Here is a 14,575-nt window from a genome sequence, read left to right as displayed (position 1 = left end):
AAGCAAGCTCCAGCATGAATCAGGCCAAGGCAAATATAATCAAAGAATGTTAAAACACTTGAGCGTCATATCGCGCAGGCGCACTGTATGGACAGATAGAGTTAATTGCACAGAAGTACCACAATTGGGGCATCACATGCAGATTGGTACCACGATTGCTAATTTTTGCATGTCAGTACCATGATTGCTCCAGATTTTTTCAAATAAGGCTAAAACGTGTATTTATATGTATTGACGCTCGATCCGACAGCTCGGGCCCACCCGTCAGGTGCCACGCTGGCCAATCGGCGCGTGCCCGCGCGCTGACTAGGACGAGCCGGTGCGCTGCTGCTCTCCAACCCGGTCCGGTCGCACCAGCTCGCCCCCGCCGCACCATTCCCCCCCCTCCTCCTCTCCTCACTCGTTTCCTCTGTCGCCGCCGCCCGCGTCCCGACTGTCGGCCGCCGCACCACCCCGCCGACGCCATGGTTTTGGAGGACGAAAGCAGCGACGACCAGTCTAGCCTCCCGTACATGCATTCTTCCTCCACAGACGGTCTCAACGAGGTCAGTACAGTGAGTTTAGGGTTAGGGTTTCAGATTTGGGATTTCTTGATTTGGTTGATTTTGGTAGGTTTTGATTTGCCTAGTGTCTTTGTGCGAGCTTCTGCAGCTCCCTTTTAGCCTTGAAGATCCAGATTACAAGGGGCTTGAGCTGGATGTGATGTCTCCATGTGAGAAGCACGGCATGGCATCTGAGAGGCTTGTTGCCTTTGAAGGAACAGACACGGGCAGGCGGTTTTTAGCATGTGCACAGCCAGTATGGATTGTAGGCATAGTGATTTTTTTTCTTACTTTGTCACTGCCATATTGAACTCTGTTTGCTGGAGTACTCTGCTTGCTGTCACCATTTTGGTTCATAGTGGCACTAGAGTAGCTTATTTAGGTCAAGCATGAGTATATTTTGCTGGAGTACAATGGCATAGTAATTTTGGTTAATAGTGGTACTAGAGTAGCTTAAAAATGGTAACTAACCTAGTCAGTCAGCTACTCAAGTGGCTGCTCCTCTTGTTAAATGTAGTGGTCTGATGCTAAATTTAGATATTCTTTTTGGCAACTACAGTTATCTTGTGTAATTACTTGTTGTATGAACTATGTTGGTGTTGTTGTTGTTTTTGCAGGCAGGTACCAATTGTGGCTTTGTTGAATGGGTTGATCACCAGTGGCCCCCAACAATGCAGAATGCATTGTTGAAGCTATGGGCAATGGTTGAAGATGCCAAAACTGCTAGGGTGAATGACAATCTTGAAAGTTCTTTCACTATCCACCATCTGACAGAAGAGAAGAACAAGCTGGAGGCCAACTATGACAAGCTAGTCCAAGATGTGCATGAGCTGATGAACTTCCAGGAAGATAAGGTGGTGGATTTTAGACATCTGCAGTCTGCCATTACATATCAGCAGGAGGTAAGAAAAGAACTGATTGATGATATGAAGGCACAGATGGCAAGTGAGATGGCAAAGAAAGATGCAGACCCAGAAACTTACTCAGAAGTATGAGATGCTGCTCAACCTGACAAGAGCTCAACCAACAGTCATTCAGAACTTGAAGTTGAACAAAATGAGAGAGAAGCAAGTGTTTACTGAAGCTAGTATGAATTTGGAGCTGAAGAATGCAGAGCTAACAAAGTGTCAGGAGAAGCTCACCCAAGAGAAGCTAGAGTTGAAGCTTCAGGTTGCTGATCTGCTTAAGGGAAATGAAAAGCATATTGAAGAGAAGTGGCAGTTAGAGTTTCAGAACGAAAAGTTGAAGGAGAAGTTCAGGGGGATTCAGGCCATCTTGGAGAAGTGAAGAAGATGAAAATGAGATTAGTGGCATTGCTGACCTTTTGGGAATGATGGTTGTGTAATGACCTAGCATCTAGGAACTAAGGTTGTGTACTGTATGCTTGTACTAATGGTGAACTATGGCTGTGTATGTATGTAGTAGTTATGCTATTCATCCTTTTGTGAGAAAAGGATGAACTATGCATTTGAAGTTGAACTCCTCTATGTATTGTGAACAATGGTTATGTATGGCTATAATGAGTTGAAGTCAGAAACTAATGTGTGCTATGATTGGTAGACATGGATCAGTTTCTTATTATGTATGGATATGCTGATTATGTAGATGGATATGTTGATGATGATACATTATGACAATGTTGCAGCAAACCCCTCATTTCATACAAAATAAAAGAGGAACAAGACTGACTAAATCTCATTGCATCAGAAGATAACTTCACTGATCCATTACCACTTGATCCATTACAACTTGGCTTAAACTAAACCAACTTTAGATTGGCTACAACTAAACCAACTAACTAACTTAATATCTTGCCTGCAACTAAGCCAAGCACAAATATAGTGAAAAGAAACACATACATATCCAGTAGCAACATGTTCAACATTCAGATAACCACCTCAAGTTCAACACATACATATCCAGTAGCAACACATACAAGTTCAACATTCAGATAACCACCTCAAGTTTTCAACACATACATATCCAGTAGCAACATATTCAACACCAAAATATGGTGCCCCAACTAGAGTACTCCACCTCAAGTTCAACATTACAATAACCAGTATTGGATTGTGCCAAATTATGCATCAAGTGGCAACAACACATCAACATCAGCATCAAGTTCAACCAAAATAACACCACATCATTTCAAATTACATGGCTCCTCTTCCTCTGCTAGCAGTGAAGTAGGACATCCATCCAGTGTGTGTACCATCAGTAGGAATGTCAGCATATTGCCTGGGGGCACTGAATGGCCTTGGAGCACCTCTTCCAGCTCCTCTTCCTCTGCCAGCTCCTCTTCCAGATGGTGGTGGTGTAGTAGAAGTAGCAGCTCCTCTTCCTCTGGCAGCTCCTCTGGCAGCAGCTCTTGGCTGTCTTGCTGTTGTTGTAGTAGAAGGACCAGCAGCTCTTGGCTGTGAGTTACTTGGAGTAGCCTTACAAGGAAAAGGAAAACAGTTAATAATGCTAGAAAGAAATGTACAAGAAATAAATGAAAGATTTGTATATTTCAAGGTGAAAAATTATTACCACATGCTTATTCTTCCTCAAAGCTAGCTCAGGCTTCAACTGTTTAAGACAGTTTATGTACCTATGCCCTTGGAGACCACAATTGCCACATGTTATGGTCCCCATTCTTGAAGTGTCTTTTGGCTTTGGTACTTCAAATTTGCCCTTGATCCTCTTTTCTTTCTTTCTTCCTCTCTTGATTTTGAATGCCGGTGGTTCTATGTCTGGACCAGGGGTCCTTGTCCAATCATGCTCACCAGGCACAGGAAAGATCATTGGTTCATAAGCTGCAACATAAAAATCTTTCTTGAAGAATTTGCTGACATAATCCTCTGGTTTCCTTTTAGCCTTGTTTATTGCAGAGATGGCATGGTTGCAAGGTATGCCACTAAGGTCCCACTTCCTGCATCCACAAGTCTCAAGTTCCAGGTTGACAGCATGTGTTTGCTGCCCACTTGTAACTTGCCATAAGTTGACCCCTGCCTGTATTGGCTTGCAATATCTGGCCCTCTCCTTCTCAACCTCTAGCTTCTCACTGTAATGAGGTGTTATATCCCATCTTGCTGCCTTTACACTCTCTCTGTTCCTATGCCACCTCACCATCTGCTTATCTTTTATCCCATCACACATTGTCCTTATAGGTTTTCTCCTAACATCTAGAATGTACTTGTTGAACACCTCAGACAAGTTGTTCACTACCAAGTCAGTCTTGCAGTTTGTGTCAAATGCATGCCTTGCCCATGTTTTTTTTGGTATTGCAGTAAGCCACTCCCAAGCTTCCTCACTTTCAGCTCTAAGACCATTCATTGCAATATTAAATTTGTGTTCATTGTAGGCATAGCTAGCATTATCCATGCACTTCTTAAGATCTTCACCCCTAAACCCAGCATTTTGGAAATTTGCATATAAATGCCTAAGGCAGAATCTTTGGTTGCAATTTGGAAACACAGCATTCACTGCATTCAATAACCCCTGACACAAACAATTTAACAAGTCTAAGCTACAAGGTAAATAAATATGCACCAATGAAACTCTTAGCTACTGTTAACACTTGTGCAAAACAAAATGAAATGTGCAAACACATACCTTTTGTCTATCTGACATTATAGTATAAGGTCCAAACTTGCCCACTTCTCCACCTAGGCAAATTTTCAGTTGGTGTAGAAACCAACACCAACTAGGTGTGTCCTCTTGTCCAACTATGCCAAATGCCAGTGGATATATGTTGTTGTTGCCATCTCTACCAGTGGCAGCAAGGAGTTGAGCTCCTGTAGTGAGCTTAATGAAGCATCCATCAACACCTGCATAATCAACATTTCCAAACATTAAATACATTCAAGTGATATACAATATGGAGTACTCTACAATATGTAAATGGTGCACAAGGTTCAGGAACTAACCAATGAATGGCCTACACCCATTGAGAAACCCCTCCCTTGCTCCATTCAGGCAAAAGAACATGGCATGGAATCTTGGGCCTGGGTGGGGTATTTTTGCATTTGGTACTGGAGTAACAGTAGTGACTATTACTCTACTCCCAGGGTTTGTGTCCATGACAGTCTGAGCATAGTCTTTAAGCCTAGGATATTGCTTCTTGTGATCTCCTAAGACAGCTTCAATAGCTATGTTCTTTGCCCTATATGCCATGCACTTGGGCACATCTACACCATATTTTTCCATGCTTGCATCAATTATTGTCTGAATACCAGTAGTTATATCAGATCTGAAGAGATGCTCATATTTCTGTGCTAGCCACTTAGCACTAACCCTGGTGGTCTCAGTGGTACTAGGGCAAGTGTGCTCTAGTCTCATCTTCTTTATTACAAAGGTTTTCTCGCCTTTTATAACTGCTGCCACCATAAAGAACTGGCATTGTTTATCTGGACACTCAACAATTATCCTCTGATCTGAATTCCTGTGATACTTAAAATTCCTGGCCTGAGTGATGTGCAAATTCAACAAAGCATCTCTGAATTGATGCTGATCCCTAAAACACAACTTCATACACAGTTGCTCATGTGGTTGCTCCATTTTCTCATTGTACCACTTCCTGGCAGGCCTTTTCTTTGCCCTACTCTTCCTTTTCTTTGGTAGGACAAAACAGATTGGCTCAAAACCATCATCATCACTCTCCCTCAACAATCCCTTCTCTTCTTCATCTGATGATGGTCTAAAATCAGGTTCAACCTCTGGTAGCTTACTACAATGTGACCTAGTTGTTGGTCCTCTTCTAACTGGTAGCTTCTGCTTCTTCTTCACAGGTTCAACTATAGTTTCTTCTTCTTCTTCAAAAGTCCTATCTTCCTCTACCTCAAATGGGTCCTCAACTTCAGTGTCACCCTCATAATGCAGCATTTCTTCCTCTTCTGATTGCTCATCATCTGATTCTTCCTCTTGTACTTCTAGCTCTCTCTGTCTCTTTCCCTCTTCCACCTCTACATCTTCATCATCACCCATGTAATGAGGGTCATTTCCAATTTGAGCATCCTCATCAGAGGCATTAGCATCACTGTCCTCATATGCCTCAAATCCTTGATATCCCTCTTCTTCTTCTTCCAAAACTGCTTTCAACTTGGCTGTTGCATTCTTGCTTTCTTGTGTGCAAACACCAGCAGGATGAGGTGTGCTAGAGTTGCTACATTGACTCTCAAAAACTACTCCTTGCTGATCAACAGCTAAGACAGGAGGCTCACTCAGATCTAAAACAACAGGCTCTTGGTACACCACAGTGGACAACTCTAGCTTCTCAAAATGCTGCCTCTCAAAATCAGTATCAGGGGGTGGACAAGCCCTGACTAGCAAATCAAGCACCAATTTGTCCTGGATGTTCCTCTTTATCATCTGTAATTCTGCATGACTGTCTACCAAATCCAGCCCTTTCTCTCCTAAAGATGGATTTTCAATGTGATACAAACAATCATATGCATTAAATCCTTGGGTTTCCATCACTGCAACCAAATTCAGATAAGTAATATCTGAACCACACAGCTTCATCTTCAATGGTTCTCTTGCATCAAAATGGATCCTTACTTGCCAAATGTCTTCATCCAAACTACAGAACAAATTAAATTTCATGTATTCATTATAATTACTCTTAATTTGGAGAGCAACAGTACAGTACAGAACAATTTAGAGTAACATGTAAGTCTAATATTTACTATTAACTCTACTATTACAGATGCTATTTCAGCACAGAACAATGCTATTAAAGTAACCTGTAAGTCTAATATTTACAGTACAGAACAATGTACTTTACTATTTCAGCACAATAGCAAAATCAAGGAAAAAGATAAGGTCATAATCCCAAATTGTTACTGTAATTGAACTAATTTGAGAGTGCAATACACTGAGTTACTAGGTTACTGTAATTGTCCTATACTAGTCACTACAATTGGACAATCCCTAATCCCCAACTGGATAAACAAGAAGATGAACAAACCCTAAAAATCCCCAATTGGATAAACCAGAGCAGGAGGAGGACAAGGGTACTTACAGCACGCCGCCAAGTCCATGCGTCAACTGATGGCTGCTGCTAGGGTTCGCCACCCACTGCTGTGCCAACCGCAACCGCTGCTCCATGCTGAGTAACATCGACTCCTCCTCGTCGTCGGTCGAGTACGCGGAGCTGGAGTCATCGCCGCCATCGCCGTCGACGCCAACCGTTCCGCTAGGAGGCCAGAACGGCATCTCACCGCCGCCGTGGACGCCCTCGCCGCCGCCTGGCGGAGTCGCCGACGCCATAGACTAGGGTCCGAGCGAGTGAGGAGAAGAGGAGGGGAGGGGAATGGTGTGGCGGGGGCGAGCTGGTGCGACCGGACCGGGTTGGAGAGCAGCAGCGCACCGGCTCGTCCTAGTCAGCGCGCGGGCACGCGCCGATTGACCAGCGTGGCACCTGACGGGTGGGCCCGAGCTATCGGATCGAGCGTCAATACGTATAAATACGCGTTTTAGCCTTATTTGAAAAAACCTGGAGCAATCATGGTACTGACATGCAAAAATTAGCAATCGTGGTACCAATCTGCATGTGATGCCCCAATTGTGGTACTTCTGTGCAATTAACTCAGACAGATATATAGTAAGAGAGAATGTTCTGATATGAACATGACAGATACCTTATCGAAGGAGGGGCATAGCATGGAGCCTGAGTACCGTAGGAGGGGGGGGGGCCGAGGGCGTCGCTCTGGTCGTCGGCGAAGGAGGCGGGGCGCTGGACCTTGATCGACGTCGTCTCTCATTTGGTCATCTCGAGCCGTGACTTGGATGCTTTTGTTGGAGCCTTCCTTGCTTGTATTTTTATAGCATTGTCTGCAGGACCTGCCGAAGCAACAAGTAGCGGAGTTCTCTCCGAGGATGTAAGATGCCCAGTTACAGACTTAAGGAAGGAAGACGTCCAGTTTCTTACAGACCGAAGGAAGGAAGATATACAGTTGCGTGCGTACACGTATGGTTTGCTCGTGTCCACGTGCGCATTAATACACTACGAGAGGTGTACACGTTAACTGCGGAACTCGGGACGAGCCGTGCCGCAACTCCTCTAGGTAGATGCTGCGAGAGGTGTGCAGTTCAGCAACCGCGGAACCAAAATCCACGTCACATCGCCGCGACTTCGCTCACCGGCGGCCGCCAGGCGATGGCGTTGGGGCTCGTCACAGTGTGCTTTCCGTCGCTCCACGTGATCGACCCGAACGTGTACTCCTTTATGCTCCCCGCGGCTCGGATAGAGAAGGTGACCTGGTACTCCTGTGTGTTGTGCGTAGTGCTGAACTGCAGCTTCTGCGGCTTCACGTCGACGCGCATGCCGGCGGGGCTGGTTACCGTGGCTCGGTACGTCGCATCCACATTGTTGCCGACGTTGCGCACCATGCGGTGCTGCGTGATGGTCTCGTTCCGCGAGGTGAACACCGCCACGAAGGCCGGGTAGTTGTGGTCTCCCACATAGCCTGAACCCGGGAGCGTCGAGCAGTTGGTCGACGAGCCGTCTCTCGTGAAGATGGCAACCTCGTCAGCGGTGTAGCCGAGTGCGCACAGGAAGGTGACATAGTCGTCCATGCCGGCGTCGTACACGAGGCCTGGGTCAAGGGCGCGGTTGGGGTCCACGTGGCCTGCCCCGCGCGCGAACGGCGTGGACGCCTTGCCGGTGGCCATGTCTCCGATGACGTGGCCGGCGTTGTCCATGTTGTACGCGGTGGTCATCAGGGCGGACTTGATCGCGGCGGGGCTCCACTCCGGCCTCGCCTGCCGGAGCATTGCAGCGATGCCGCTCACATGTGGGCACGCCATGGACGTGCCCGATACGACATTGTAGTGTACTCGTCTCGAGTCGCTGTCGAGGCCCGAGGGTGAGGCGGTGCCGGTCCAAGCGGCGAGGATCTCCAAGCCGGGGGCAGTGACGTCTGGCTTGAGGATCTCTGGCACTTGGAAGTTCGGCCCGCGGCTCGAGAAGGGTGCCATTCTAGGGGAAGAAGGTGTGGGGCCGATGACCGTGCCGTGGAACACGATCGTCGCCGCCGGTGATGTAGTGTTGCTTATGTACTTTTTAATCCTTTTCGCGACGGCGAAGGTGACGGTTGTGGCAGGGAAGTTATGGGGGCTTCCGACGACCAGCTCGCCGAATTCTTTGATGACGGTGAGGACTGCTCCGACACCACCGGCAAGTCTGACGGTCTCGAGTGAATAGCATAAGACTGTCTTATCACAATTCGCGTTAGGCTTTCAAAAAACTATCAAATTTTTATTTATGACTGATAACTACCAAAATAGGTGTCGGTTGTTTCAAAAAACCCAAATCGCCCGCTGCTAAGAAACTAAGCCAGTTTATGACAAGTCGGGCCCACACCTAAACAAGCCGTCTGTTTGACTGTTTGTGTTGACCGTTAACTGACATGTGGGGCCCACATGTCAGTGTCCCTTAAAAAAATTGCATGTAATTTTTTTCTTCAACCCCTTGGTTCTTTTACACTACGGGGCCGGCCAGATCCGGCACAGGCCGCGCCGCCAAGTCGACGCCTGAGACCAGCGAGGCCGGCCCTCCACCGTCGTGCGGGAGGCCAAGCTCCGGCAAGAGCTGCGCCGCCACGCACCATGGAGGGGCGCACCGCCCACCTCCGACGTCCGCCTCCGCACAGAGGCCGGCGACCTCCGCTGCCCGCCTTCGCGGCGAGGCTGGCCAGACCGCCACCACCTGCCGGCGCCGCCATGGATCCATCCCGTCGCCCGCGTGGAGGCCCGCCTCCGCGCTGAGGTCGGCCACACCGCCACCACCTTGAGCCGACGTCGCCATGGACCGGCGCGTCGAGCTGCTCCCTGCGTCGCCCGTACCCGCAACCTGGCCGGCGCTGTTCCTCAGGGTGGGCGCGGCCTCACCTCAGGGACCTGATTGCTTTAAGTACAGGGGGATTTAAGAGTTCTTTGTAAATGAGACACTGACATGTGGTCCCCCCACATGTCATTTAACGGTCAAACAAACAGTCAAACAGACGGCTTGCTTAGGTGCGGGCCCGACCTGTCATAAACAAGCTTAATTTCTTAGGAATGGACAATTTGGGTTTTTTGAAACAGGCGACGACGATTCTAGTAGTTATCAGTCACAAACAAAAATTTGGTTGTTTTTTGGAACCCTAACGCGAACTGTGGTAGTTTTATGCTATTTACTCGACGTCTCTTTGCGCAGCAATCACGCCGGGGTCGCACAAAACGATCTTCCCGGCGACCAAGCTGGCGTTGAGCCTCTCAGCTTCGCAGGTTTTTGAGCCGGCGGTCCGGCCGTACACGAGCGGTACGTCGGTTGCGCCAAGCGGGGGCCCGGCGTAGAGCGAAGCGCCTGAAAAGGTATCACCGTTGCCGAGGACGACGTCCGCCGGGAAACGGCGGTTGATGCTGGACGCGCCCACGGTCAAGAGCCACGGCGCGATGTTGATGGCGGTGGACTCAACGGGGCCGGAGTTTCCCGCGGCGGCAGAGACGATGATGCCCTTGTGTAGCCGGAGGAGCCGAATGAAGCGGAGATGACGTCGACCCCGTCGGCGATGGCCTCGTCGAACGCCGCGAGGATGTCGGAGGTTGCGCATCCGTATTTCCAGCACACTTTGTAGGAGGCGACGCGCGCGCCCGGGGCCATGCCGACGGCGTTCCCTCTGGCGTAGCCGTAGAAAGCCGCGTCCGGGACGGCAGAGCCGGCGGCGGTGGAGGCGGTGTGCGTGCCATGGCCGAGGGTGTCGAGCGGCGACTTGGACTCCTCCGTCTCGTTGATCGGGCCTCCGAAGTCAACCTCGTACCCCTTGTAGAAGACCTTGGCGCCGACAAGCTTGCCGTTGCAGTACGCCGAGGCGTTGAACACTTGAACGACGGAGCCGAGACACAGGCACCGCGGAACTTGCCGGGCGGCGGCGGCAGCGACGGGTCTGCCGCGAACGCCACGCGGTCGATGGGGTACACGCCGGTGTCGAGGACGCCGATGACGACGTCCGAGGCGCCGTTGGACGCCGGCAGCAAGCCCGATGACTCCGACAGGCCGAGGAAGGATGGCGTCAGCGTGGTGTGCAGCTGCTGCATCACGTCGGGCACGACGGCGAGCACGGAGCGCTGGCCCGCGAGGTGCGCGGCCTGGCGACTCGTCAGGCGGGCCGCAAAGCCCGTGGCGGCGTGGGAGTAGGAGTAGAGCACCCGCGGCGCCGGGAGCGACATGTCCGCCGGCATGCGGTCACGCATGAATGAGGCGTACGCCCAGGTGGCGCGCAGGCCACGGTGCGGTAGCGGCGGCGCGTGCGCGTGAGCGACATGCACGATGTAGCAGGACCGCTCCTCCTCCTTTTCCCTCGCCGGCGACGATGTGGCGGTGGCAACGACGGCGAGCAGGACGCACAGAAGGGTGAGTGGTCTGGCCATCATCATAGTTTTTGAACCTTGACAAAAAAAATCGTGGCATGGCAAAAAATCGTAACATGGCAAATTTCACAACATAACACAAAATGCCATGGGTACAGATTTTTTTTCCTTTCAAACCATTTTTAGTTTTTGTAATTGTATCGTCTTGGTAGCATGGCAATTGTAAATTTTAATAGTGTTTCACATAGTCTCATGGCAATTTCATATTTTTTTGGTTTTCAAAGCACGCCATTTTTTTGCAACTTACAATGCATTATTGTTTTTACATGGCAAATTTATTGATGGCAATTTTTTACAAAAACAACAAATTGGGCCTAGCCCATTTTTCTGCATGTTCATAATTTGTTGTGCCACCTGGGGTCGCCGGGAAACTCCCTCTTGAGCGGACGCCTAGGTTTGCTCAATCGCTCCCCATGGGGCGAATGAATCATTCGCCTAGGTTCCCGCAAGAGCTATCGATCATATCTTGTAGATATTCACTCTAAATTGCAATTTGATTGTATCATGACTTGTTTTTTCATAAAAGGTGAATTGTACGACTCATAATGTCGCATGAAGATGATACAAGCACCATGAACACACATTCAGCCTTTATATGATTAGTAAACACACAATAACATCGACACACGAAGAAAAGAAAAAGGGACATCCAAAAATTATGTCGAAGCAAACTCAGAAATGCAGTTGCAACCACTAGTAGGAAAAGGGGCTTTTACCCCGGTTCATAAGGGCCTTTAGTCCCGGTTCTGGAACCGGGACTAAAGGGTCGTTACTAATGCCTAGCCCTTTAGTCCCGGTTCTTACACGAACCGGGACTAAAGGCCGTCCACGTGGCCGGTGCGGGGAGCCCAGGCAGGAGGGCCTTTGGTCCCGGTTGGTGCCACCAACCGGGACCAATAGGCATCCACGCGTCAGCACCTGGCAGGAGCTGAGGTTTTTTTTTGAAAGGGGGGTTTTGGGGGGTTAATTTAGGTTGTTATTAGGTAGCTATTAGAGAGAAGTGTCCTGTCTTATATCTCCGTGCTTGGTTTACCAACGCTACGTACTGCTATGCCTAAACATGGCTTAGATTGAAGTGAAGGCAACATGTGGTGCATGTCGAAAGTAATACTAATCCGGACTTGATCAAGTTTGGATTGTACTACTTTCGACACGCACCACATGCATGTTGCCTTCACTTCAATCCAATCCATGTTCATTTCACCCGCTGATATATAATAACTCTTCATGCGCGCATCATGCATCGTCATATATAATAACAAGTCCTACTAATCATCATCATACAACTTCTACTCGTTATTAATAACAAGTCATACGATCATCATCCTCACAGTCATCGAACCAACCCTACTTAATTGTTCTTAGCACATGATCATCAGTATTAGGTAGGACCGAAATACCCTCTTTAAGGTAAAATAGCATAAAACAATATAGAACCTGACTCTCCATTATGGAGAATGGAGATCATCATGTCTCCAATTCTTGCGCCTCGCTTCCTTTTGCTTCCAAGAACCTCCTTGCGATTGTCCATACATTTTTTCCATTCTTTGATTTGCATGTCTCCACTTCTTTTAGAAATCCGGTATGGACAGTTGAGATTCGTAGGATGACCTGGTTGTATATTCAAAACATCAAGCCTACCATTCTGATACATCAAATGAGGCACACAATCCTCTGGGATTATCTATTGAAAAACATAGCAATAACTTCATAGTTAGCAATGATAATGTACTAGTTTTAGAACTATGCAAAATATGCACGGATGTCGTAATAGTAAGAAATCTTACCAGGGTATCTCCATAGTAGTTACCGTAGTTCAACACGTGCACTAGTGGCACGTATTGAGGACCATAATGTTGAGGAGTTTGATTGTAGATATTGTAACAATATCAGTACAAAATCCGACCAGATGAGTTTTCTCCTTATAAGTTAACTCAGAGCCATCGGTGTAGTAGGTTCTGTCTACCATGTTCCGCACATTGTTTGAACAATCAAAATAAGCTGTCAATGAAAATAAGCTGTCAACTATTTTGAAATGAACAATATAAATTAGCTAATAACTATGTTTGAGAAACTCACATAGCGGTAGAATTGGAGGCGTATCAACAAGGACCCAAATGTCCATATTGTCTTGCTCGATGTCAGGATCACCAAGATCCATGGTGACAAGCATACCCTCATCAAAACCATACATCTTGCAAAATGCTTCCCAATTTTTGCAACCAAAATGGGTTACGCTCTCAGAATTATACAGCTTTACTTCAAAATCTATATCATGATGGGTCCTTAGGTGAATTTTCTTTGTTTCCATACTTTCATGGTCTTCAAAACCCATCCTCTCCAAGACGTAGCGTCTTGCATGGCATGGGATAAGCTAGCCGAATTGTAAAAGATGAAAAGTACACGTTGAAATAGTTGAAGTCGTGCTTAATTACGAAAAAATAACACTTGTCGTCGTTGCGTACCGTTTCAACATCGAACGTCTCCTCCAGCTTAATACTGAAGCACCGATCTTCGTCCAGGTGAGGCCTGTCGCACTGACCTCGGTCGTCGTGGCACCAGTCGCACTCCCCCGGGAGACTTTCGTCGTCCGAGTACGACATTTCCTATGTTCATAATTCAAATATTAAACATCTACAATTAAATATATGTACTAAAAAACCTAAGTTAGATCATTATTATTCATCACGGGTTGACTATCGGTTTGTCGAGTCTTTTCTTGAAAACTCTCAGCTCACGTGGTGTATACATTCGACCGTTGGTGATGGTCGCTCCTCCCTTTGTCCCCGTGTGCATTACACCAAAATGTCTAGCTAGCACACGGGAACAAAGGAGAAGCGACCCCCACGACAACAGTCGGGATTCTTCGTCCTCTCATATATATATATGGTGGAACTCTCCCTCACTGATTCCTCTCTGACATTTGCGACCGTCGGTGATGGTAGCTCCTCCTTTCGTTCTCGAGTGCATTACACCAAATTGTCTAGCACACGGGAACGAAGGAGAAGCTACCCCCACGACAACAGTCGGGATTCTTCGTCCTCTCATATATGGTGGAGACTCGACAGACTTACAGTCAACCCGAAATATCGTTTAATTATCTTTCTAAAAGAGGATTTGGCTGGTCTCACCTCGATGTCAGAGGGGGCGGTGACGGGGACGACGGCGGGGATGATGGAGGGGCCGGGGGCTCCTACATTTCTGCGAAAACAAAAACCCTATAAGCTATCAACTAATCATAGTGCTCTCCAATTTTAGCATTCAAAGTAGGATCATAGTAGTTTTCCACTTTGAGCATTCAATAAGCAAAATCAAATCACAAAATAAAGTAGTATTCAAATTAGGATGCATTCAATTATAAGCAAAACTACATCATCTCCATGCGTCCGTACATCGTCGAATATTATCACACCTCGAATACTATCATACATATAGCATCGCTAGTACAGCTAGAACAGTAGCGCCCGACGGGTATCGGCGCGGGCGGTGGCCACCCAAAGGGACGGAACCATCACAGGATCATAGCTCCAGTGAGATCCCTGAAGAACCTGCCAGGTATTGTCGAACCTGCCCTCCAACGCAACCATGTAGCGACGGACGTGCTGGTCCTCCTCGCTGACACGGTGACGTACCACCTCCGC

The 14,575-nt window shown here is 47.8% G+C and overlaps 1 protein-coding gene and 1 pseudogene across 1 annotated transcript; both read right to left on the bottom strand.

Annotated features, from left to right (window-relative positions):
* Nucleotides 1–2,653: 2,653 nt before the first annotated feature.
* Nucleotides 2,654–6,764, bottom strand: LOC123494376 (uncharacterized). Its single transcript, XM_045230099.2, has 5 exons — nucleotides 6,544–6,764; nucleotides 4,451–6,102; nucleotides 4,137–4,351; nucleotides 3,072–4,022; nucleotides 2,654–2,977 (listed from the first exon to the last, which is right to left on the bottom strand). Exons 1-5 carry the CDS (start codon nucleotides 6,735–6,737, stop codon nucleotides 2,696–2,698), a joined length of 3,294 nt encoding a protein of 1,097 aa, XP_045086034.2. The 5' UTR covers nucleotides 6,738–6,764; the 3' UTR covers nucleotides 2,654–2,695.
* Nucleotides 6,765–6,784: 20 nt separating this feature from the next.
* LOC109773529 (subtilisin-like protease SBT1.4) lies at nucleotides 6,785–10,937 on the bottom strand (annotated as a pseudogene).
* Nucleotides 10,938–14,575: the final 3,638 nt, after the last annotated feature.

The sequence above is a fragment of the Aegilops tauschii genome, chromosome 6 (assembly GCF_002575655.3).
Source record: "Aegilops tauschii subsp. strangulata cultivar AL8/78 chromosome 6, Aet v6.0, whole genome shotgun sequence".
Lineage (NCBI taxonomy): Eukaryota > Viridiplantae > Streptophyta > Magnoliopsida > Poales > Poaceae > Aegilops > Aegilops tauschii.
Note: the sequence above shows the minus strand (reverse complement) of the source record. Positions and strands in the feature narration are given on the sequence as shown.

Coding starts and splice junctions, on each gene's coding strand:
- LOC123494376 (XM_045230099.2), bottom strand. CDS start 6,737: ATGCCGTTCTGGCCTCCTAGCGGAACGGTTGGCGTCGACGGCGATGGC. Junction 6,103..6,543: donor CATGGACTTGGCGGCGTGCT/GTAAGTACCCTT, acceptor TTTGTTCTGTAG/TTTGGATGAAGACATTTGGC. Junction 4,023..4,136: donor TAATGTCAGATAGACAAAAG/GTATGTGTTTGC, acceptor TGTTTGTGTCAG/GGGTTATTGAATGCAGTGAA.